A 25,719-nucleotide genomic window follows, 5' to 3' on the forward strand; every position below is an offset into this window, starting at 1 on the left:
TGCTGGGGAGGACCCTGTGGTCCAAAGCCTGGAAACCGTTCCAGAGGTTAGGAGTAGGGAGTCTAGTCCATCCAGATCTGGACTGGATATAAATGTTAGCCCTTCCTCTCACAAGCTGTGTGGCCCAGGGTAAGTAGTTCAACCTCTCTGGCCCTCAGCTTCCGAATGAATGAACAATCGGACACGAACGGAGGAAAACACCTAGAACCTGCAGAGCGCCGGGTCCTGCCGGGGACGCCCCCGGGGCGCCGGCAGCGGGGACGGGCGGGCGGCGGGGTGGGGGCCGCGAGCGCGGAGGCGAGGCGGTGGGACCCGGGCCTCTCTTCTGCCTTCTCCCAGGGGGGCGGGGCCTTCGGGCAGCTGGGAGTTTCCGGGCACCGGCCGCGCGCCCCCCTCCGGTTTTCGGGGAGGAGGGGGGAGCAGAGGGAAACCGAGTCGGCGGGGCGGGGGGCGGCCCGCCCCGCAGGAGCGCGGCTCCTTTTGTCTGCAGCCTCCGCGCCGCCGCCGCCCCTCCCCGCCCGCCCGGAGCGCGGGGCTGCGGCGCCGCCGCTGACACGGCTCGGCCGCCGCCGGGCGGAGGCTGCGCGTCGCAGAGGCGCGCGGGCGGGCGGGCGGCCCGGAGGGCGCGCGGCGGCGATGGCGGCGGCGGCGGCGCGGGGCGGGCTGCGGCGGCCGCGGCGGGCGGCGCGGGGCTCGGGCTAGCCGCGGGGCCGGCCGGATGGCGGGCGGCGCGGGCTGGGCGGGCGCCCCCGCGGCTCTGCTGCGCTCCGTGCGCCGCCTGCGCGAGGTGTTCGAGGTGTGCGGCCGCGACCCCGACGGCTTCCTGCGCGTGGAGCGCGTCGCGGCGCTGGGGCTGCGCTTCGGCCAGGGCGAGGAGGTAAGGGCGCCGCGTCCCCGGGCCCCCGCCGGCGGCCCTGCCCTCCACCTGCCCGGGAGGGGCCCCGCCGGCGCCAGCCCCTTCCCCCACCCCCACGGCCCGAGCGGGCCCCCTACCTCCCGGCACCTCCCCCTCCCCCGGCCCGGTCGGACCCCCGCTTTCCCCCCCCCCCCCCACAGCGCCCGCGGCGGCGAGCGGCACGCGGCACGCCCAGGGTGGCTTCTCTGCCCACCTTCCCTCCCCCGCAGTGCGGGTCCCTTTGGCCCGTGTGAAAACCCACTTGGGGGAAGGCGCTGTCAAGAACCCGGCTTCGGGACCCCCGCCCTCCCTGCCCCTGCGGAGACAGAGCCGGCCCGGGTCAATGGGAACGGAATTCCAGGACGCGGTGGGGGGCGGCGGGGGGTGGGGCGTGCGCCCCGTTGGGCCCAGCCAGTGGGTGGACGGGCCCACTGGGAGCGCGCTGCAGCCGGACTGCACCCACCGGGCCTCGCACCCAGGAGGAGGATGACACCTGGTGACCCCTCTTTCGGGCTCCGATGGGCAGGCCTGGCTGGCAGCTGGCTATGTTAGCTGCGGCAGGCCAGCCAGAGCCAAGCTTGCAGTGTCCCCTGCGATAGGCCCGCGTCTATTTGGGGAAAGCAGGAGTTCTGTCGGTTGTTAGCAGGGCCAGAATCAGTGGGTGAGTGTTGCCAGTGGGGTAGCCAGAGGAATAGCGATAAATGCTCCCTCGACCAGTGTCCTCTCGTGCCATGGGCACAAGGACTGGTGACTTGGGTCCGGGAGGGAGGGCAGGACACCCACCTGACGGGGAGCGTCCTCATTCTCGAGTTACTGCCCACTCTGACCTGGTCAGGGGTTTTCTCCTGGGAACAGAAGCCCTGAGTTTCCAAGGCCACCTAAGGCCTCAGGTTCTGCGTGGGGAGCGTGGGCACCGAGGGCATCAGATGGGCACTGGCTGGCATTCTGTTCCTGGGGCACCTCGTGCCTAGCATTCCAGAACATGGGGGAAGCCAGGACTTGGTTAGGTTGGACCCGTGCCTCTCTGCCACCTGGCAAGGGGGAGATGATAGATACCCATCTCTCCATGGCACCTGGACATGGCCAGGACCTGGGAGCAATAGGTGGAAGAGGATGAGGCAGGTTGTCCAGTTGGAGGAGTCAGCTACCCCATCCCAGGAAGCTCGCCGCTGTGCTTCTTGTTAGAGTCCACACTTCCTGCAGCCATCAGGATCTTCTTCCCCAAAGGCCAGCCAAGCCCCTCACCCTCACCAGTGGCTGCCTCCGAGGCCAGCCGAGCAGCCCCTTAGCATGGGGAGAGCCCCAGCACTCCTCCCAGGACACGGGCTACAGGGGGAAGCACCTGCCTGGCTCTGATGGAACCCGGAGTTCCAGAATAGCAAAGCGGTTCTCCCAGCAATCTGTGCAGGAGGCCCCCTGAGCCCGTAGCAAGCGTCACCACCTTATCCCTGAGCTGGACAGCTGCTGTTGTTGGAACCTTCTCCTTCCTGCACTCTTAGAGCCAAACCTGCTTGTCACGTAGTCATCTCGGTTCTGCACAGGGACTCACATGGGTCTCTCTTCTGTGTGGCAGCCTTTAAATATTTGAAAAGAACACTCCTGCCCCCTTAGCTCCTTCCCATCCACTCCTTCCTGTCTTCACTTCTCCAGGTCGAATACCCTCTGTTCCTGAAGCCCCAGCCATTTCCATATGACCTGGTAGGGGCTAAATCTCTGGCTTATGGCCCTGGAGCTGCCATCAACTGATTTGTGTGACTCAGTTTTCCTAGTAATAATGCAGAGGACCTGGGTCAGGAGATCCCCAGGACTGCTCCAACCCCAACACCTGACACACACCCAGGAGGCTGCCTTGTGCATGGTGCACCACGCTTTCCATTCATATTACGTTTCTGGCCATCCAGACCCCCAGGGATCTTTCTTAGAAACCTCTGCCAAACCAGGATTCCCCTCAGTCCTGGAGAAGGGTCAGTGATTTCTTTCTTTTTACAGCATAATCATATTAGAGAAGCAGTTTGTACGCACTGTAGGAAATTAGAAATGTGGGTATTATGTTCCCATCTCCCAGGCAGCTCCACTGTGACACCTTGGTTACATCCTTCCAGAACTGTTTCTATGCTTATATGTAGATTTCCCCCATAAAATGAGATCATGCTGTGCATACTGTTTTTTAACCTGATTTTTTTTTCTCGGTAAATGATCAGCACTTTCTGCTTCAGTAAATTTTCATCTCACTTAATATGCAGACCTTGTTCACATTTCTCTGGCCCCAAAATGTCCATTTTTGCTGTTTTGTTTAAACCAGTTTCCTCTCTACGACTGTGCAGTGCATCAATGTTGTGACCCTTAGGTCTCTCTACTCTAATGCAATTCCTTTTTTAAAACAAAATTTTAATAATCCTGGCTTGTTGAAGAGATCAGGCCTCTGGTCTGTGTCAATAATTTCTTGAATCAAAACCTGTTATTTGGCCCTTTTTCCTATTAACTTTCATCTCATTCATTTCATCCCATTGTAATAGACAGTGGAGAGAATTTAAAATCCTACCTGTCACTCTCACATGCTATGCTACCTGCAGGGGTAGAGAAGCAGTGCTTCTATCTGAATCCACAGGCTGATTGGAAACACAGGGCAGGACCACGGACAGGGCCTGGTAGGGGCGGTTCTACTCACACTATCCTTGACGGAGACCCACAGACGTACGTTGTGCATAGTCCTCGCCACACATTACGGTGGAGGAAAGTCATTTCTCCACAGTTAGGGATGCCTTTGAAATTCTATGTGCTTGGACAGTTTCTATTTCGTTTGTTCAAAACTCAAGTGGAAACCTTGATTTCCCAACCCACTAGCGCTGTAGGGTAGACAGCTGTGGTTCACTAGCTATGGCGTTCAGTGAACTTCTCAGAGCTGGTTACCTGCGTTTTACCAACTCCCTCCAGAATACCAGGGATGCCAGAATCCTTTGAACTGCTCAAAATATACTGGGTTGCAAAGAATAAAATAAAATACCCATGAGGCCATACTAATATAAATGATTGAATGAGTGAATAAATAAATACTAGGAAAATATCCTATACAGAAGAAATTCAAGTAATTTATGTAGATAATTCCCCACCAAGGAGGCAGAGCCTAACTCCCCACCCCTTGAAAGAAGTGTCAGATGTGCATAGTGGCTGCCTTCTAAAGGCATAACTTTTCAGCAGAGAAGCCTGACTAGCACTGTCTCAGCCACACGATCAACATCAATAGTGATAAGTCATGTAGACAATGTGTACCCTTGATGTGACGTGATAAGAGGCTCTTTACCTCTACGGTCTTCCTCCCCAAACCCCAGTCTAGTCGTGAGTAAAATATCAGACAAACCCCAACCGAAGGACATTCTGCAGAACACCTGCTTAGTATTCTTTCAATTTGCCAAGGTCATCAAAACCGAGGGAAGTCTGAGAAACTGTCACAGCCCGGCAGAGCCTAAGCAGACATGACAACTACATGTAAGGCAGATGGGATCACGGAACGAGAACAGGACATTAGGTAAAAACTAAGGAAGTCTGAATAAAGTATGCGCAGGAGTTAGTAATGGTATTATGTATAAATTAGGTTGGCCTCTGACATCCCCCCTGATTTATTGGCTTAGGAATCAGAGCAGAAAAGAGAAGACAAGAAAATTTGATAAAAACATAAGTGCCTGTAACGGAAACACAAAGATTGAGGTTTTAAGGACTACAAAGATGGGGGGAAATGCCACTGTCTCAACTCTGAAAGTCCCTAATACGTGGGAGCAGGCAGACAAGTACATAGGAGTGTGGTCTGAAACCATATTGACTTCTCATGTCTTGCTTTTTTTCCTCTAACCTTTCTGAGCCTCTGTTTATTCATCCATAAAGTGGGGGTGATAGTAGTCCCCATTCCATTGGGTTATCGTGGAGGTTGAACCAGCTTATATATGGGAAGTGCTCAGTCTGGGATCTGCACAGAGTAGGCCCTCTATCAGGATCGCTGCTGCTGTTGTTACTACGATTACTTTCTGAACACTTGCAAGCACCTTTGAGAGGCTGTTCTGGAGTTCCCTGGGGCTGAGGTCAAGGTCTGGGACCAGCGTGTGGTGCTCTCAGCCTACCCTCCTTGTCCCGCTCAGATCTGCCAGTCGGCCTTGCATCCTATCAGCAGTCTGAGGACGGAAGTCCTTAAAAGCAGCGAGAGATGGGCCCTATTCCCTGTTGTACATCCTCTCCTTTTTTCAGTTTGAAGACCATCCTTCTTGCTAGATAAGACAAGACAAAAGCGGTTGAGTGGCCTCTCTGCCATCTGTTAACACGGCACTATCTCCTCTGCACAGTGGGCCTGTCCTTCCTGTTGGGAATGGGGGGGCCACTCCCACATCCGAAAGGGTGTTGTGAATTATTTGGGGGAGGTAGCTCAGCTGTAGCTAACCAGGACTAGTCTATAATTTCCCCCGTCTTTGCGTTTGCCCCAGATATGGCCAGAAGAATTGGGGCACGATGCCTCCTTCTTCACATTGGGCAGGAGATGAAATAAAGGTCCCAGCTGGGTTCCCTCAGTCCCCACGTCCCCTCTGCACTCACGACTGCCATGAGGGAGATGCCGACGCTGCCTGAGCTGGCAAAGGGCTTGGGGTGCTGGGACAGGACAAGATGACTCAGGGGCCGGCCCTGCGGTGGGGTCCACCTCAGATTTGTGGGCTGCCAGGGACAGGGGAACCGTGAACTACAGCTGGGGTCTGCCCAGGAGAGGGGATTGGCTGCTGGGGAAGAAGCATCCGTGTTCCCCACATCTGTGGCTAGATCTTGGGAGGTGGGGAAGTGATAGGAGGAGAGGAACCAGATCAGGAAAGGCTCAGCCATCCTCCGTAGACAGTGGGAAGAGCCAGGCAGCAAGATGGGATGTGTGCTTGAGAACACAGGCCGGATCCAGCAGGAGACTGTGACATACTGTCAGAGAGGAAGAGGGCCCAGACTTGGGTAGGGGTGGGGGCAGAACTGGCAGGGGCCCAGAAGGCCTGCAACCCCCCAAAAGTCACTCCTGGATGATGCAACTCAAAGCTCTGTTGGCAAATGGGCCCCTCTAGGTGCCCTGCCCGACTGGGGACACCCTACAGATGACAGAGCCGACAAAACAGGAGGGCCCAGGTCCTCTGAGCCTCGAAGGAAAGGTGGGGGTGCCTGTGGGCCATGAGAGGGGAGCAGAGCAGGAGTGGGCCCGAGACCTTCTCTTTCCTGCGCTTCTGCCCCCGCTGGGCACACTCTGGAGGCTGTGGTCCCTCAGGCGTAGGGGGTGAGCACAAGGTACCCAGCTGTGGGGGTGGGGCGGGGAGGGGCAGGCCCTGGCAGGCATGCAGCACCCTCTGGCCTCTCCGACGGGCCTGCATCACAGTTTGGCTGTGCCGGGAGGAGGGCCGTGTGAAGAAAGCCCACAGGGACTGGTCCATCTTGTCAGACATTCCTGACGTGGCCTGAATGCATGTGGTCAACATCTCTGGGTATAGCTCCCCCACCCCCCAACATACCGGGTTCTAGAGAAGAAGAAAGCTCTAGGCAGCGGAGGACTTGGTGGTGGGCAGGTGTGGTCGGTGCCTCCACGTTGAGATCTGAATGGGGGAACAGAATCAGGCCTTGCAAACAGCAAGACGTGCCCTCAGAGTAGTTTCAGTGGGCAGAGGATCTGAGCCGTCCTTAGGTGCTGGGCCTTCACCCTCTGAAGGTGGATGCTGTAGGCCTCGGGGTTGCCAGCCAGGGCAGGCAGAGTGGTGTTTAGAAATGGCCCCAACTCTGAGGCCTGGGCACTTTCTGCAGCTCCAGGAAGAGAACCAAATAGGCAAGGAAGGAGAGAGGAGAAGGTGGCGGTGGAGGCAGGGCAGAGGAAGCAATGCTCTGATTGATTCTGGCCGATGATTCCCCGTGTGCCTCCCCAGGCCGGTGGGCCGGGAGGGGGATCCCAGAAACCTGGTGGGTGTGTGGTGGAAGGCTGAGAAAGCACTCCTCCTTCCATGGGCCGGCTGGCTCCACCGCCGTCGGGGTCGGTCATCCCTGCCTTGGAGGGCAGTGCAGATTTGGAGCTGGTGACCCACCCACCAGCCCCACCCCGTGCCACTTGGTGTGGGCTGGAACGCCCTCGTTCACGGGTCCATTTGTACAGGCCTGGTCGGGGGCGGGGGGGTTCCTGCCCGATCCCAGAGTAAGTGCGTAAGGGGGCTCCTCTGTCCCCTGCTGCGGTGGCCCCTGTTCCTCCCCAGGCCCTGAGCAGTCCCACCAGCGCTGAAGGGGAGGCTGACAGCTGGCTGGGAATGACAGTTAGAACTGGGCAAACCAGAACAGGGAGGGATGGGGGAGGGAACGCCTGCTGACCTGGAAACCGTGAATGTCATGCCTGCCCTAACTGCTCTCTTCCCACACGCACACACACAATTGGGTGAAGGCCCCGAAATTTTTATAGAGTAGTCTTAATGGAAATACCTTTTGCATGTGGGAGCTGTCTTAATATATGTTTCCAGGATTAAAAAAAAAAATTTTTTTTTTCCCCATTTACATCTCGCATGCCTACTATATGCCAAAACCCTTCCAGGCACTGGAAAACCGGAGTGGCCGGGAGCTGGGAAAGACACAGGCAAAGGAATAAAAATCACTAACAGGTGGCGGTAGGTACGAGGAAGAAACAAAGTACCGAAACAAACCCAAAAGGAGATTCTTGCCCTTTGAGTGACTTGTGTTCTAGGAGGACATGTAGGTAGCGGCTGGAAGGAAGTGGGGGACTGCCTGCACCTGGCAGATATCTGAGGGTGGCTGACCCAGGCAGCGGCAGGAGAGGCCTGGGGGTTAGAGACACGGCAAGTGGCCTGCGAGGCAAGAGGAATAAAGGGAGACGGGCAGGGGGAAGCAGGCCACCCACAGGCGGGCGGTCACCTCATCCAGGGGAGAGATGCCGGAGGCACAGAGCAGGGCAGCGGTAACGGAGACGTGGCTGGATTTGGACAGTCGAGCCCACTGGAAGGAGGGTGTGAGACAAGGAGAGAATTTGGAGAATTTGCTGGATGGGGAAGACTGAGGCTGGAGGCGGGTTGGGCAAGGAGTCGGGAGGTCCACGTTAGCCTGTGAAACCTGAGACGTGCCTGGCATCCACGCGGAGATGTATGCCAGCAGGTGCACAAGTCCAAGGAATGCGCCTCAGCCTGGCTCTTACTGGCAGGCCCTTGACCTCCTCCCTCTTCTTCCTCAGCCCTTCGGTCTGACTGCCCACAACACAGGAGTTTATATGAGGGAAAAACAGAGAACCTGATTAAAGTGGGATTCGGCCCACTTTAAAGGCCAGGTGCAGGTGTGGGGGCCCAGGGACTCAGCCGGGCTGGCTCGGGGCATCTCACATCCCCACCAGAAGATGCCTCAAGACGCTCGCCTCGCTGTCTTCTTTCTGGGTCGCTGACTGCTCATCTGCCCGGCCCATCTTGCCTCCTCCCTGCACAGAGTGAGAACTGGCCAGGGCCATAGTTAACTGCTGGAACGTGCGGTTGATATGACTGCTCGCCCTCTCCAGGGCACCTCGACTGGAACCACCCCCAGTTAGACTTGGGGCTCTTTGAACCCTTCTGTTCTATGCTGTTTCCCCCACCCCCAGCATCTTCTGATCCTTGGAGGCGCCCCTCCCAGAGCTTAGGGCCACCAACATATCACCCCTGGGGTCACTGCTGAGGGATCCCGTGTTCATAGTTGCATGCTCTTAGAGACGGGGAGAACAAAGCAGCTCAGACTCTACACATTTGTATACCAGTGATGCAAGAGGAGAGTAAGCCTCCTGGTAGCCATAACCCAAACTAGAGCTTTGAGGACCTCCAAGTTCCCTTGGGATCTAAGACCTCGAGTCTCATTTGCTGTGGCACAGAACTCAGAGAATATTGCCAGCTTCCTGCAAAAGCAGATATCGATTGCGCGTGGGCCTATAGTGGCCACTGTCCTGAGGGAGATCCCAATCTAAGACCAACACATACCTGGACAGGGTAGACAGGTAAATCAGAGACTGATTTACACCAAAACAAAAACCACCAGGGGAGTTAGAGGCCCGTTCAATGCCTGTGTCATTCTAGCACAGCCCTGCCAGGAGATGGGGGCTCACTGCCTCCCTAGACAAGCCCGTTCTGCTCTGACAAGGCTCTGGCTGAGTTCTCTCTCACACAGTGAGCTAAGGTCTGTCTCCTGGGGCTCCAGGTTTTGCTCATCCTTCCCTCTCCCCATCCAGCCAGCCACCTACCTGCCCATTGGACAGCACATCCACTTAAACATCCGCTTAGTCAGCCAGCCACCTCTCTGCTCATCCATCCATCCAAGCACCTGCCTCCCCATCGACCCATCTACTCATCCGTTCATTGCACATCCGCCCATTTGTCCATCCATCTGTTCACCCACCCTTCCACCTCCCCTGCCTATCCATCCACCATGCGACCAGCATTTCTGAGTATCTACAAGGCCTGAGGCCCAAGCGCAGATCCAGGGCTGGGGACCGGCACTTTTAGGGAGTGATACGTGACCGTGTGTGGAGAGGGCACAGCAAGGGCAGGGAGGGTGAGGGCTGGAGCAGGGGCCAGATGGTGACCTTCCAGAGGGCTGAGGAGCTGAGACTGGCTGGCTGGCTCAGATGAGTCGTGGGTGCACAGCAGCCCGGGCCTCCCCTCTTTGGAGTTAGCCGGTTTTCATTTCGCATTTCCCATGTTGGCCTTGGGTCTGGTGAGGGCCGAGGCCTGACTCTAAGAAGGGAAAGCCTACATTATTTCAAAGGTGCTTATTATGATGGATGGACCTGTTTCCTTATCTGTGAAATGGGGGTCACAACCCCTATTTGTGGGAGTGTGTGTGTTGAGAGCTGGAGACAATACACAAAGACCCAACGTGGCGCCTCTTGGCATCATCATTCATCTGCCTTGTTGGCATCCCTGCTGCCCTCAGTCCTGAGAGCGCACCTCTGACCGCTTTCCTCTGCCTGGTACTTTTCCAGGCGTAGGCCTCCCTTGTGCAACGGCCACACCTTCTCCCGCAGCCACTAGTGACTTTCTGTGGACGGGGGGGGTGAAGAAATGATTAGTGCTGTCTGCCATCATAGTTCTTGTTCTGTTTCATCCTGGAAACAACCCTGTGAACCAGAGAGGTGAAGTGAGTTGTCCAGGGTCCCACAGGAAATGGAGGAGCTGGGGCAGTTGGGGTCCCTTCCAGGTTCTTCCAGGGTCAGGAGAGGAAAGAGAATGATCAGATCTGAGTTTCAGAAACTTGACGTTGGAGGAACCTCAAATCCGAGGCTTCATCTGGCGTTTCTAAATCTGGGGTGGCCCGGGTTCGGTGTGTGGAGCCGCGCCTGACTGGAGCCATAATTAGAAGTAGGTTGTAATCTGCGGGACGACGAGGGCACTGCCAGGAGCCCTGGATGGGCCCTGCAGGCCAGGCTGGCTTCGCTGCAATAGAAGGGCAGGTGGCAGCGGGGACCGAGTTTCAGGGCGGAGAGAGGCCACCGGCAACGTCCCGCGGATGACGCATCTCCACTACTTCGCGTGGCTCTCCTGCCAGGTGCCCCTCCTCCATCCTCCATCATCCCCAGGCACGTAGGGCAGGGGTGGGGGCCTGACTTGCAAATGGGACACCCCGCCGGCACCCTGCCCCCATTCTCCAGGCTCCTTCATCTTCTTGGCCCACGCTGGGGGCCCTTCCCAGCCATGAAGGCCGTCTGGCCCCAGGCAGCCTTGACCTTTTTTTTTTTTTTTTTTTTTAACATTTATTTTGAGACAGAGACAGAGCACGAACGGGGGAGGGTCAGAGAGAGGGAGACACAGAATCCAAAGCAGGCTCCAGGCTCTGAGCTGTCAGCACAGAGCCCCGATGCGGGGCTTGAACTCACGAACCGCGAGATCATGACCTGAGCCGAAGTCGGACGCTCAACCAACTGAGCCTCCCAGGCGCCCCAGCCTTGACCTTCTTTTGCTCCCCGTGCCTCCACCTCCCCCAGCATCCCAGTTCAGGCCAGGCCGGCTGTAACATTCTCTCAGGGCACTGGCATCAGGCACACAGGGTCTGAGAAGGTGACTGCCACCTTTTAGCTGGGGGACTCGAAGTTACCTAACCTCTCGGTGTCTCAGTCTCACCTGTATGGCAGAGATAATATTAGGTTAAGTGTCATTCCTATTAATATCAGTGTTACCACTCAGTCTCGGTTTTCTGGGTGGGCTGTCTGTTTTCATTCTTTTAGGGATCTTTTTGAGCACCTGCTCTATGTCAGGTTTGGGGCCGGAGGGCATACAGGTGGTTAGGATAGACTTCCTTCCCTGAGCAGCTCACTCCTTGGGGAGGGGGGGGGCGGGTTGTGTCGGGAGTGTTCTAAGATGGAAATCATGGCTGCCCTCCGTGTGAAGGGTGCCACTGGGGACCTGTCCAGGTGTGCTTGGTGTGACAGGAGATTCACTCTGCCCGGAGGTGGGAAGCTTCCCAGGGGTGACCGGGGTGAGTCTTGAACAGGGTCAACCAGGGCAGAAGGGGAGGATGGCTATGCCAGAGGAAAGACCTGCCAGGCAGGAGAGGTGGCAGGTGGGACAGGGACGGAGCTGACACGCAGGAGGAGGCCGGATGGAGAGGAAAGGGTAGATTTTATCATGCAGGTGTCTGGATGAAATGCTGAAAAGGTTGAAGCAGAGCGATAACCTAGCTCTGTGTTGTTTTAGACAAACCCGTCTGGCAGCAGCGTGGGGTGAAGGAAAGGGAGGCATCATGGAGGCCACTGCCCGCCCAGTCCGGGGGCAGGAAGAAAGTAGGGGAGGTGATGGAGAGAAGTGCAGGGTCAGAGGGTGACTTCCGGGCTATCCATTGGACTTCACAGCCGTGCTCGATAAGCAGGAGAGAACGTCACCTCATGCGTGTCCTGTGACCCCCGCTTAGGTGGCTTGGGTGATGGGGCCTGAGCCCAGCTCGAGGATGTGCACACACCTGCACGGCTCACGTGGTTCATGAGGAATCCCTCCCAGGACAGCCGCTTTTTATTTCAAAGAAAAAAAAGTTCCAAATATTGTTGTCGATTTATAGCAACTTTCTAGGACCAGAGGCATTTAAACAACTTTGTAGGACAAGAAAGCTAACGAGCACCAAACTGCATTGTTATACCTTAATATCCATATTGTGTCCTTGGCAGTGACCCACATGTGGTTGTGACCAGTGCATATGCCTTATTTGGCCCCTTTCCACCTAACGCTATGTCCTGGCCCTGAGTCCCAGATGGAGCCCTGTCACCTCTCTGTTTAATCCAGGTCCCAGGATTGGCCCTCCCACCAGCCACTATGAGTGTTTCCGCAGACTTCTGTCTGCCTCACACAGTTTACTGAGCCTGGCACACCTGTAGAGGTACCTGGGCTGGCTGGTCAACTCCTGCAGCCTCTGCAGGACCCAGCCCCTGAGCTGGCGGGGGGGAAGGGTGGAGCCTAAAGGAAACCGTTCTCCCCGATGATGCCCCAAGAGAGTGTGTAGGGGGGGAATGCTTGAGGGGGGAGTCCTGGGCCTTCCCCATAAGTGGTCCACCTGCACTCCACACTGGGCTGGCCTTCCTCGGTAATGCTGACAGACCCCAGCATCCCAGCTGCCTGGGCTCTGTCCTCGGCCCAGCGCCCGGTTGCCAGCCAAGGACTGGCCTCTGCTATGGGCTTCTCAGAACCCTGACCCTGAGTGGGAGACACCTGTTGCCACGTCCCAGACACTAGTGGGTGGAGTCAGGTGCCTGCCTGCTCCTCCAGGCAGAAGGCATTTGGGCTTCTGGGGCCATCCGACGGTCTGGTGGTCGGTGTCTCCCTGTCTGTGCCCTCCCCTGCCTCTGAGACGATTTGCCCAAGGCATGAGGGTGCCTGTTTCGCCACATCCCCAGCAACATTAAATCTGTTTCTGCCAGTGTGGGAGATGTGGATGTGTAATATGTAATAGTATTCCCAACTTGTTTACGTTTTCACTTTTGATCACTAATGAGTTTGCGTTTTCCCCATGTTGCTTTTCTTCTTCTTCTTTTTAAAGTTGATTTATTTATTCTCTGAGAGTGTGTGAGTGAGGGCGGAGCAGAGAGAGACAGAGAGAGAGAGACAGAGAGAGAGAATCCCAGGCAGTCTCCACGCTGTCAGTGCAGAGTCCGACACAGGGCTGGAACTCACGAACCCGTGAGCTCACGACCTCAGCCGAAATCAAAAGTCAGACACTTAACCGACTGAGCCACCCAGGCGCCCCTCATGTTGCTGTTTATTCTTCGTATTTCCTTCTGCATAAAGTGTTGTATCCATCTCTTCCAAGCACTAATCAAGAGGGAGTTATGTCTTGATCTTTATTTTTTTTTAATGTTTATTTTTGAGAGCGAGAGAGACAGACAGACAAAGTGTGAGTGAGGGAGCCGTAGAGAGAGAGAGAGGGAGACACAGAGTCCGAAGCAGGCTCCAGGCTCCGAGCTGTCAGCACAGAGCCCGACGCGGGGCTCAAACTCACGGACCGTGAGATCATGACCTGAGCCGAAGTCGGATGCTTAACCGACTGAGCCACCCAGGCGCCCCAACTTGATCTTTATTTTTTAAATTGGTTCTTTATATTTTTTCAAAAGCATTTGTCACTTTTTATCTTGCTCTGTTGCCTTCCTTTTTGTATTTGTTCATCACGTTCTATCACTTGAAAATTTTCCTACATTTGAATATTTCTTTTTTCAATTATATCTTCCTTATTTCTAATTATAATTATCCTTTTCTTAGTAGTGTAGGGGCCAAGGGCAGGCTGCCCCAAGATGGGTTACTTTGGCATGAAGATTATTTTGAGTTCAAAAACAGTCAAAACCCAGCAGATTCAGGAAAAGCTCTTTACCTCCCCCTCGAGCACCTAAAAAGAATTTAGATGGAAGACCTGCCCTATCTATCACCATAGATAACTACACTATGATGTGAACTGGCTATGGGAGACAGGGCGGAACCCGGCAAGCCTGTTTGATCAGAGTTCTTCATGCCCCAGTGTTTCTGAGGGGCCCAAACATTTGTTTACCAAACAATTACTCTTTTTCATCTTCCTGTGAATTTCATTCCTTCTCTCTGAAGTCCCAGACCCCTCCTGCCTTCTCCTGTGTATACCTTACTTTGCCTGACTCTCTTTGGAATTTCCATGTCTATGTGGATTCCCCATAAGTACGAAATGAAATTTGATTTTTCTTGTCAATTAAAAAAGATTTGTTTTTGGTTTATTTATTTTTGAGAGACAGAGTTCGAGCATGGAAGGGGCAGAGAGAGAGGGAGACACAGAATCCAAAGCAGGCTCCAGGCTCTGAGCTGTCAGCACAGAACCCCACACGGGGCTCGAATTCACGAATCGCGAGATCATGACCTGAGCCAAAGTTGGACGCCCAGCTGAGTGAGCCACCCAGGCGCCCCCTGTTAATCTGATTCTTAGTCCAGCTGGAAGGATCTTGAAGAACAGAGGAAATTCTTCCTCCCCGACAGATGTTAGGAACTTACTTCCCATCTCTAGCAAGAATAAGTTGTTTTGTTTCCAAACCCCTCTCCAATTTGTAAAAATGTTTAGCTTTTACCCATTTGGAATTTATTACAAAGTTCGTGCAACATTCAGTTCTATTAATATGTTCAATTTCTTTTTAAACGAGAACTGAATTCCATTAGTTTTTCCTTTTGTTTTGTTTTTTTTTCTCATCCTTGGTTCAAAAGGAAAAGTTAAAGAATACAATGAACACCCAGATATGCCCTTCCTAGATTCACCAACTGTTCACCTTTTTTTAATTTTTTTTTTCACCGTTTATTTATTTTTTGGGACAGAGAGAGACAGAGCATGAACGGGGGAGGGGCACACAGAGAGAGAGAGACACAGAATCGGAAACAGGCTCCAGGCTCTGAGCCATCAGCCCAGAGCCCGATGCGGGGCTCGAACTCACAGACCGCGAGATCGTGACCTGGCTGAAGTCAGACGCTTAACCAACTGCGCCACCCAGGCGCCCCCAACTGTTCACCTTTGTCACATCTGCTTTTTCTTTTACTCTTTCAGCGATTATCTGTCTATATAATTTATCTCCTTTAGTGTTGTTTTGTTTTGCAGAAGCACTTTAAGCGATGACGTCTTGACAGGTTCCCCCCAAAACACTTTAGAGTATAAAGAACAAGGACAGTCTCCTACCTAAACAAGAGTCATCACCACACCTAAGACTTAATAGTAATTCAACAGCATCATCTAAGGTTCGGTCTGCGTTCACATTTCCCCGGTTGTTCCCAAACTTTCCTTCCCTCGCCGCTCTCTCTTCTGATGCAGGATGCAGTCAGGGATCACACATTGCATCTGGTCTGGCAGATGCTGCCTCTTGTATCGCCTTGAAATGAGAACTCTCTCTGTTTTTTGTTTTGTTTTGTTTTGTTTTTGGCTTTCATAACATTCGCGTTTTCTTTCAAGTTTAGGCCACTTGTCCTGTAGGCTGTCCCATAATCTAGATATGTCTGATTGTTTCCTTGCATTTTTGTCAAGGAGAGGTGAGTGCAGACCTCTCAGAGCATCACATGAGGGACATCGTTTTGTCCCTTTATTGGTGATGCTGAGTTTAATTACTCGGTTAAGGCCCTGCCTGCCTGATCCCTTCAATATAACGTACCTTTTCCCCTTTATAATTAATAAGCAATCGGGGGGATGGTGCTTGGAGACAGTGTAAATATTTGGTTCCCCAACAGCTTTTCACACAATGGCTTTAGCACCTGCTGATGCTCCTTGCCTGCATAAATTACAAAGCTGGTTGCAAAATGGTGACTTTTTTCCCAATTCTTTCATTCCTTCTAGAGATAGAGCATTGTTCAGTGAAGATCTTTTCTTCTCCCCCTTTTCTGAGTATCGCTATGGATTCAGGGATTCTTTTCTTTCCAGTGTGTTACAACCCGTTGCCATCACGTTTATTTATTTTTTTTAATGTTTATTTTTAGAGAGAGAGAGAGCGAGAGAGAGAGCGCCAGCAGGGGAGGGGCAGAGAGAGAGGGAGACACAGAATCTGAAGCAGGCTCCAGGCGCTGGGCTGTCAGTACAGAGCCGGATGTGGGGCTTAAACTCACGAACCGTGAGATCATGACCTGAGCCAGAGTTGGATGCTTAACCGACTGAGCCACCCAGGAGCCCCGCCATCATGTTTATGTTTTGATGCTCAGAGATATCTTTGTTTTGTTTTTAATGCAGCATGAAATTTTGATTAGTTAGCATATAATATCTTAAAATGGAGACATTGACCATCATTACCTTTAAAAACTGCTTTCTGATATCTTTCATTGTGGATTTTTAAAGCGTATGACATATTTTCAAGGTCTTTATTTGGCATTGCCTTAAATTTATTAAATTAGCCATCTTTAATGTATGTTTAGTTTTGCCAATAGGAGAAAAATATTAACATTGAAAATAAATGTCGGAGCACCTGGGTGGCTCAGTCAGTTGAGCGTCCGACTTCAGCTCAGGTCATGATCTCACACTCCATGAGTTCAAGCCCCGCATTGGGCTCTGTGCTGACAGCTCAGAGCCTGGAGCCTGTCTCAGATTCTGTGTCTCCCTCTCTCTGACCCTCCCCCATTCATGCTCTGTCTCTCTCTGTCTCAAAAATAAATAAACGTTAAAAAAAAAAAGAAAAGAAATGCCTTACAATTAGGCTAAATTAATGTTTAATATTTAATGTGTCTTGTTACTACTGAGAATGAAATACTTTTTCTCCATCGATTTTTTTTCTAACTGCATATAACTAGCATATAGAATGCAATTGATTTTTGTAAATCTGTCTCATAACTCACCATTGGTATGTACTCATTTATTACATTTGGTAATTTTCTGGTTGATTTCTTTGGATTTTCTAGGTAAGCAATCATGTCCTCTGCAGAAAGTAATAATTTTATTATGTCTTCCTTTCCTATATTTATGAGTCCAATTACCTTTCCTTCTTAGACGAAAGTCACCAGCATTTCTAGAACTAGGTGGAACAGGGGTGGGCACGGGACATTGCTCTAACTTAGGAGGGCTTGGGAGTGAGACCTGCTGGGATGCTGACCATGTGGCCCAGCCGCAAGTTCAGGGAAACAGGCTGGTAGGTGCCTTTACCCCGGTGGTCTCACAGACAGTGTCCCAAAGACAGCGTCACCCAGGCTGCTGTTGTGTGGGAGTTGGTCTCACTTAGAGAGAAGGGGCTGGCAAGAGGTAGTCTTGTGTCTCGTTTGTGGATCAGTGCAGGACTCCAGCCTTGAAAGGCAGGAAAACCCAGGCAGAAGCAGTACGGCAGGGGAGGGACAGGCTGAAACTAACTTGCTGTTCACAGAGCACCACAGAGCTGGTCCCGGGCAGACGGAAGCAGCGGGCAGGGGGGGTCTGGGGGAGGTTGGGGGGAGCTGAGATTATTCCCTGCACCCTGCTCTGGCCTTGGACTAGTTGGAGCCAGTGACTATAAGGGTTTGTGGGGCTGGCAGAGGCAAGACCCCAACTATCCTTTTCTTATTGTTCTTTTATATATTTTTTTAATGTTCATTTATTTTTGAGAGAGAGAGAGAGAGAACGAGAGCATACACAAATTGGGGAGGGGCGGAGAGAGAGAGGAAACACAGAATCCAAAGCAGGCTCCCGGCCCTGAGCTGTCAGCACAGAGCCCGGCGTGGGGCTCGAACCCACGAAACGTGAGATCAGAACGCCTCAGAACCTGAGATGAAGGCGGATGCTTCACCGACTGAGACATCCAGGCGCCCCCTTATTATTCTTTTAAATGGGCTGACTGTCCATTACTACCATTAAGTAGGATGGAGGCATCTGGGTTTAGGTTTATCGTTAGCAGGTTAATAAAGACCACCCCCTCCCAGTCCCATTTTCCTTTCGCCTTAAAGGTGTTCATGATGTTCGCCATTTCCCCCCATTGATGCAAAGACTACACCTGGAAAGGGGAATCTGATTGGCCGGGCCTGATCAGGTGCCCATTTCCAGAGGCTGGCCTCAAACTATCTGGGAAGGGTGTAGTTCCCCCAAAGGAAAGTCAGGGTGAGGGGCAAGCGATGCTGGACAGAGACAGAACGCAGACTGCAGGGCGACCCAGCCTTCTAGCCCACCCAGTGCTCGCCGTCCCCCGCCTGCCCGGGGAGGAGTGTTTACTTCTGCATTTCCCGGGCAAACGGGCTGTAAGGACTGCAGTTGGGTACGTGCGCCACTCTGCCCCCAGCACCCCGTCTGGCTGGGGCACGTACCGAGGGCACAGTAAGCGTTACTTAAACGTCTGAGGGGGTGAATAAACGAAGTACACGGGGACCAGCCCAGAACCCAGCGACCCAGCGCCTACTGAGCTCCACCCTGAAGTTGTATGGTTGGTAAGCAAATCCCTCTCTACCTCTGTCGGCTGCCTGATAAAGTTTGGGGGCTGAGGGCTTTGTGGTCGAGGACCCAGGCTCTGGGCTGGATAGGTCAGAGGTCACCCCCCGGTGACTTGCTGCGACTGTGACCTGGGCTAGGTCTCTGTACATCTTTGAGCCTCACCTGTGAGACAATGATGGTGTTCTTGACAGTGGAATAAGAGAATGAGGTGAAGCTCTTAGCACAATGTCTGGTGCATCCTAAGCCCTTTATACAGGGGAGTTATTTTTATAGACCCTCTGTAGTTGTAGGGACATTTAGAAGAGGAAGTGTGGCATTGGGTATAGCCTGCTGCGGGTCCCCAGCCCCCATGTGTGGTGGCCTGAGGAGGAGGAGGACGATGATGATGATGATGATGATGGAGAGACGAGTGAGCACAGCTCTGTGACAGGCACTGTGCCTACCACTGCAGATACAAGAGGGAACTGCAAAGCTGGGACCACACAGCAGGAAGGAGTGCAGGCTCTTGAAGTTTGAATTCTGGTTCCATCGCTTCCTAGCAAGCCCTTACTCTCTGTGCCTCAGTGTCCTCATCTGTAAAATGGGTACAGTAATGACAGCTCCTTCTTCCGCTTGTGAAGTGTAGATGAGTTATTGCGTGTATGCCCGGCTCATAGTAACTGCTTGTAAGTGTCACCTGTCATTAAATCATTGTCACCATTGTTATTACTGTTAACTCCAGTAAGCTGTCAGCCCTGTGAGGAGCCAGCCAGGAGAGGTTGCGGCCACAGCGAGCCGAGCCTGCCTGGGCTTGCTGTCACCCCCACTTCCACTGCTGCTGGAATATTCCCCCCACAGCCACCTAACCTGCCCTCCTGCCAGCCTCAGAGGGCATGTGCCGGGCTCAAAGCCCAAAGTCCCCAGGTCCACTGTCCCTGGTGGTGTGAGGTTACCAGCCACTCAATCAGGATTCTCCTCCCGGGTCTCATCATCAAACTCTCTGGGGAGGCCTTTGAAAATGCAGGTGCCTGGGTCCATGCTGGCCGCCAGACTCCACAGACCAGCATTGGGATCGCCAGGTTGGGAGTGTCCCCCGTGCCTCTGCCAGAGGTCATGCAGGCTCCAGATCAGAATGCTGGGAGAGCCCCTCCCAGTCCCTGATGCTCCTGAGCCTGTTTTCTGGTCTAGTAAAAGAGGCCGGGGACTCTCCTTCAAGGGCCGGTGTGAGGGTAAATGAAGTGCCACAACCCTAGTTCCTCGGGGGCTCCCAGAATGGTGTCGGGAACCCTCTTCAATTGGCCCTCCTCCCTCTAGCCCAGGGCTCCAGTCCACTTAGGTTGGGGGAGAAGTATACACTCTGAACAGGGTGCAAATCACATATGAACCGTCCTGCCCCTGTTTTTTACTGCTGTGCTGCCTGGAAGAGAAATTTGCCTCTGCAAAGAGCCCCTCAAAGCAATGGATTCAACCTGCTCGCCCTAAGGCCTTTCCCCAGTGCTCTGCATGGGGCCAGCTGCTGGGAGTGCAGGGCCCCCTTCAGAGGAGAAAGGATGTGCAGCAGAAAGTAGGGGGCAAGAAGGCCCAGACGCAGCAGCCCCTCGTGCCCATTACATCCCCACTGCTCTGGGTTGAGGCCCCGGGAGCTTCTCCTCCACCCCGGAAGCTGCTTGGTTCCAGCAGGACCCAGAGAGATCCCAGCAGGTATCCCCAGGGGGTGGGGTGCAGGCAGCGCTGGGAGCTGCGCCCCAAGAACTGCCCGGCCATGGGGAATAGGGTGAGCGGACTGAAGTCTCTTCGTTCTTTGGGGGTGCCCACAGGCATCGCCAGCCTTCCCGTCTCGCACATTCCACTTCGGTGGGGAAATGGCCCTTTTAACATCCTGTGCAAAACAAGCTGACGGTGGCAATGCCCACGGAAGGGGCCCCACCCTGAGTCCGCACAATCCTGGTCCTGCAAAGACCAGGGTATGTGGCCAAGCAAGTTTGGAAAGGCACCCGCTTGCCCCTCCCCTTAGTCCAGTGGAGGCTCTAGTGAAAAGTTTTGACACGGGCCCGGTGCGTCTCCAACTTCCCGACGTCAGAACCGTCTTCTCATGGGACACCTTGATGCTCTCTGAGAAGGGCCTTCCTGGTGACCTTGGGCAAAGGCTCAGCCTCTTGAGGGTCCATTTGCTTCCTCGGTGACCCTATCCCCCGTCCTGCCCACCTCACTGGGACAAGGGATGAGAAGGGCTAGGCCCCATTAGTCTCTTCTCTCCCCACTGACACAACAGCCTGGTCCTCTTGGTAAGAGAGATGGGGGGATGCGCTCACAGTTTCACACCTCTGAGGTCATGGAGTCTGGATATGGGTGCGAGCCTGACCCAAGAAGTCTTAACTGTCACCTCTGAGATCTTTGTGGGGTTTCTGCTAGGGGAGGCAGGACATCACCCTTCCTCTGCAGCCACCAGGAGTGTCTGTCTGACTTCTGCCGGCAGCAGGGAGGGAGCCTGGTTCATGCAGGGGAATTGGGGCTGGCAGGATGCTATTACTAAAGCCCTGCTCCACCCAGCGCGCTCAAATCCATAATCTCTTTTGGTTCCCAGAGGAACGGTATGAAGTGGGCAGTCGCCTGCCCCGATTTCACAGACCGAAACACTGAGGTTCCGAGAGTCTGGGGTTTTCCCAGGATCTCATGGCAGGTTTGAGGTGATGCTTTCTTCTCTCCTTCATTTAGAAGTTCTCTAATGAGGTTTCCAGAACTACTGATCCTTCTCATTTGCCACCTTCTGTTGTGTTGACAGCAACAACATTGGAATTTCTGGCCGGAGCACCCATATTTTGCTTTGTTTCAAGTCGCTAGGCCCCAGCTCACAGGAAGGCTGTGAGATGCTCTGATTAACTCCACTTTCTGGGTAACAGAGGGCTGGCGGGAAGGCATTTCACTTTGAGTTTAGTTGATGTGTCAGGGTCTGGGGGAGGGCAGCCTGGGGCTGAGGCCTGGCGCAGCGGGGGGAACGATTAGAACCAGGAGCTGGGCCAGTTGGAAGGGCAGCGGGGTGGGATGGATGGGAGAGGCAGGGCCCAAGGACCACAGTCTGGGAGGGAGCCCTGGTGAGGGATGGTGTTCGCACCTCCAGCAGGCCCACACTCCCCTTCAATGAGCAAATATTCCCATTTGATATTAAATAATGGGCCCCAAACCAACCAGGGCCTTAGATGGGGGCAGCACCTGTCAGGACCCTGAGGATCAAGGAGGCCAACCCAAGGCCTGGTGCTGAGGTCGAGCCACTGGAGGGTGCAAGGGGCACCCTTCCACAGTATTTTCAGCACTGTGCCTACCCGCCCCCACCCCCGCAACCCCAAAGCAGTGTCCTAGGACAGGTGCCCCTCACCTTACAGGGTGAGCTCCCTGCCTTCATAGCCAGGAAACCTCCAGCCTTGGCCTCCTCCATTAAGGAGGGTTGGCCCACCTGTCTGTCAATTTTCCTTCCTACCCTGGTACCCCAGGGTTCCAAGTGGTGCTCACCAATTGGACTCCCTCCTGGACCCCTGCTTCAGAATCCTGGAAGGGTCCTTAGAGGTCGCCTAGAATGTCACTACTCCAGAGTGACTCCGAAGATCAGCAGCTGGTTGGAAATGCAGGCCCCGCCCCGCACCTAACAAATCAGAGTCTGCATCTCATTAAGATGCCCAGCTGCCTTCTTGGGCACATAGAACTCGGAGGTGCTCCGTCAGGCCCGTCAGAAGCCCAGGGGCGTCCATCCCACGGAGTAAACGGGACTGCGTTTCCTGTTCCTTTTCTTCACAGCACGGCCGGTACCTGGACCTGGCCACGCGCGTGGGCCCTGGGGCCCTGGGCTGGCTGGGCAACTAAGAGAGGGTGCCCCTGGGGGTCTTCGGCCAGACCTTCTCTGAGTCCTGGTCACTGGAGCCCTCCCTCAAGCGACAACCTCCTTGTGCTCAGCCGGGTGGCTGCCCCCGTCTCCCATGCCAGACCGACTCCCTGCATCTGCCACCATGGGGGGTTGGGTCAGCGCTGCCACCGCCATCCTTGGAGAGAAGTTGATGTCATGGTTAGAACAAACGGAGGGGAACCTTTTCTTGGCAGCCGTCAGGCCTGGCCAGGGAGGTGTCTGTGTCTGAGAGCTCCGGGGACCTGGATGGGTGATGGTCCCCTGGCCCCCTCACCCCGTGCACTGCCCCTCCTCCTGGGTGTCTGCCCGGGAGATAGTCCCCACTGTCCGCTCACTCAGCTTCACCTCCCTCCCTGCACCTCATCCCCACCTCAAATCAAGCCGGCCCGCCACAGGCCTATAAGCTCTTCCCTGGCCCCTCTTTTCCTTCCCCCTCGCAGCCCTGGGTCCCCACAGCCGCCTCCTCTGGACCTCCATGTCCTCGCCGCCAGTCTCCCATCTCCCTCCACCGTGCACTGTGAGCTTGGGCAACTTCCCACGCCTGCTTCCTGGGGCCCCTCCCGAAAGCCCCACCCACCAGAGGGGAAAGCCCACTGGGTCCCCTCCCTGTTGGGCCCCCACCTCTATCGTCCCCCTGCCCTCCCGCCACACAGGGCAGCTGGCGGTTCCCAAGCCCTTCAGGCTCCTCCGGAGTCTGGCCTTGCCTGCTCTGTCCCTCCTGTCTGCCTTTGCTCATGCTAGCCCCCATCCCCTGCCCCCCACTGCCGTGTTCATGCTCTGGTCCCCTAATGTCCTGCACAATCCCTTCAAGGGCCTCCTAGCATCCCCCAATCCCTCTGGGCTCTTTCTCACTGGGGGTTTGGGTAACACCTCTTGGGGGTTTGTATCATGGTAGATTCTGTCTTCTCTACCCCCACCATCCTGGGAGTCTTTTTTTTTTTTTTTTTTTTTTTTTTTTTTAAGAATAAAGAGAGCTTTACTGTTTTTTTCCCCACTGATTTAAGAATGATCCAACCCATTTTTAAAATGTACCCACTTAAGAAATGTGGAAAGAAGAGACAAGAGGATTGGCCATGCTGGCACACAGAGATTACCTGTATCAACAGCTTGGTGCCCAGCCTGTAGGCCGAGGCTGCCTATGCAAGTGCTCTCTTTATCCGGGGTTTGCTCTGTGCCAGGTTCCAGGCCACGTCTCCAGTTCTTTCCCTTTAAATCCTTAACACTCCGCAGGCAGAGGCTATTGATCAGAGAAGCTGAACACAATTACCCTTGGTCACACAGCTGGTAAATGGAGGAAGTGGGATTTGAGTCCAGCTCTGTCCACTTCCAGAGTCAGGAGTGACATTATGTGTCCTTGAGCATGTGGCAGTATTGACAGTCATCTATACCCTTTTCTGCTGCTCCCTAGGCTATTTTTGCTTCACTAAAAAAATACAGCAGGACAGGGGCGCCTGGGTGGCTCAATCAGTTGAGCGTCCGACTTCGGCTCGGGTCATGATCTCGCGGTCCGTGGGTTGGAGCCCCGCATCGAGCTCTGTGCTGACAGCTCAGGGCCTGGAGCCTGCTTCGGATCCTGTGTCTCCCTCTTTCTGCCCCCACTCATACTCTGTCTCTCTCTCTCTGTCTCTCTGTCTCTCTCTCTCGGTCAAAAATAAATAAACTTAAAAAAAAAAATACAGCAAGACACCTGTCCCCTCCCTGAGAGCTTCCTGGGAACTTACCTGTCACCCCGCAGGACAGGGTCTGAGGAAACATTTGCAGAAGGAATGACCAGATGAAGGAATGGGTGAATAGGTCAGTCTACCTCACAGACCACCCAGGCTTCTGTCCCTTTCATTCCTATTCACACATCAAACAAAGCCCTCTTGGGTGGCCTGAGGGATTCTGGTCAGCAGCAGTGCAGGCTGTGAGTGACGGGCCGGCTTGGTGACACTGGGACATGCTGGGGGTCTCTCAGTAAGGACCGCAAGTCCAGCCCAGGAGGCGGTGGCCTGGGTACCGTGTGACTGGCCCGTCCTGTCGCCTGGCCACCCCGGCCAGAGATGCTCCAGTGTGCATCCATTGTGCACGGAGCACCTTCGCTCTCAAAGCCACCCTCCCACTCCCGCCTTTTACACCTGCAGCCCCTTGGGGAGGTCTCCTTCACTAGTTAGGGGCTCCCCAGCTTTGAGACCAGGAACTGATGCAAAATGGCTTAAACGTGTTCTTTCTCATCACGCGCCAGCTCCAGGGATGTGTCCTTCTGGGGCTCAGAGGACCCAGCCCCCTAACATTCAGCTTTCCCCACGTAAACCCAAACAGAGTCTGCACTCCGGGATGGCAAGGAGGGCCGGGAGCACTTCCTGAGCATCGATCCCATCTGCACCCTATCGTCAGGGAGCACCTCTCCCAGAAGTGCCTTGCAGATGTTTTCTCATGTCTCATTGGCCAGAAGTGTATAACATGCTTTTTGCCTAAGCCAATCACTGGCAAGGGGATGAGCCACCTGCCTGACTTGGCCCAATCAGGGCTCATGCTCGGGGGTTGAGGCACCCCTGAGACACCTGGTCCAACAGGAGGTGGGCATCTCACCCACATCTGGGCTGCCCCACACAGAAGGAGGGGAAGGGAGGGGCAGCCTCGCAGCCAGCAACGGGATCTGCTTTGGTCCTCATCAGTTTTCTTGACTTTATAGGAGAGAGGAAGTAAAAGGCTCAGAGAGGTCGAGTAATTCACCAGGGCCACACTCCAGGGTCCCCAAGCCATTTGTTGACCTGGTCCTTGGCGAAGCCCGGTTGGATGGAGACAACCTGCCTCCTAGCCCTTTACTCTCATCCACTGCTCTGTCTGGTTTCCTTCTCCCCCTCCCTGCCAACCCCAAGCCCACCCAATCGTCTGGGAGAAACGTTACAATCATATAGGCTCCAGAGCTGGAAGAGACCTGCCATATTAATGTCATTTAATGCCTTCGTTTTCCAGTTGTGGAAACCGAGGCCCGGAGAGGGGAGGAGCCCCCGGGGACCCCTCAGTGATGTCACTGAGGGTAAAGCCAGGACTGGACTGAGGGCCAGGGAGGCCCAGCATCCCTGAGACTCACAAAGGCTCCAAGCCCACCCTACTTTATCACCCCAATCCCTGCAGCAAGACAGCCCCTGGTGGCGGGGAGGCTCATTCTCCCACTTCTCTTTATGTACCTTTTGCACAGAACACTTCATAGCACTCTACCGTCCACAGCGTCCTTTATTGCCCCATAATCTCATTTGCCTGTCACAGTAGTCCTGTGAGCTGGCCTGGAGTGCATCCTCATGTGGAAACTGAGGCCCAGAGAGGTAGCATGCCTTATGCAAGGTCAGCCCGTGAGTGCCTCTGAAGCCCAGGCAAAGCCGACTGTATCCGCATGCCATGCAGTCACACGGCATTTGAAGCTCTGTGGTCACCATCTTGGAAAGCCAGAATAATTTTTGAGCAAGGGCGCCAGCATTTCCATTTTTGCACCGGGTGCCACAAAAGCTCACCCTGAGCCCCGGCTCCTGAGTCCTTCCCATGCACCTGTGGCCAATCTGAACGATGCCATGGGACTGCTCCTCACAGATGACGGGTGGCCTGGGGTGCAGGGACT

At 54.4% G+C, this 25,719-nt stretch overlaps 1 protein-coding gene across 1 annotated transcript in view; it reads left to right on the forward strand.

Moving 5' to 3' along the window:
• The first annotated feature begins 703 nt into the window (after nucleotides 1-703).
• Nucleotides 704-25,719, forward strand: part of RAB11FIP4 (RAB11 family interacting protein 4) — a 120,752-nt gene continuing 95,736 nt past the window's right edge. Inside the window, exon 1 of the mRNA XM_003996530.6 lies at nucleotides 704-877. Within this exon, the coding sequence (XP_003996579.1) occupies nucleotides 719-877 (159 nt within the window). The 5' untranslated portion in view covers nucleotides 704-718. The remainder of the gene's footprint in view (nucleotides 878-25,719) is intronic.

Source organism: Felis catus, chromosome E1 (assembly GCF_018350175.1).
Source record: "Felis catus isolate Fca126 chromosome E1, F.catus_Fca126_mat1.0, whole genome shotgun sequence".
Taxonomy (NCBI): domain Eukaryota; kingdom Metazoa; phylum Chordata; class Mammalia; order Carnivora; family Felidae; genus Felis; species Felis catus.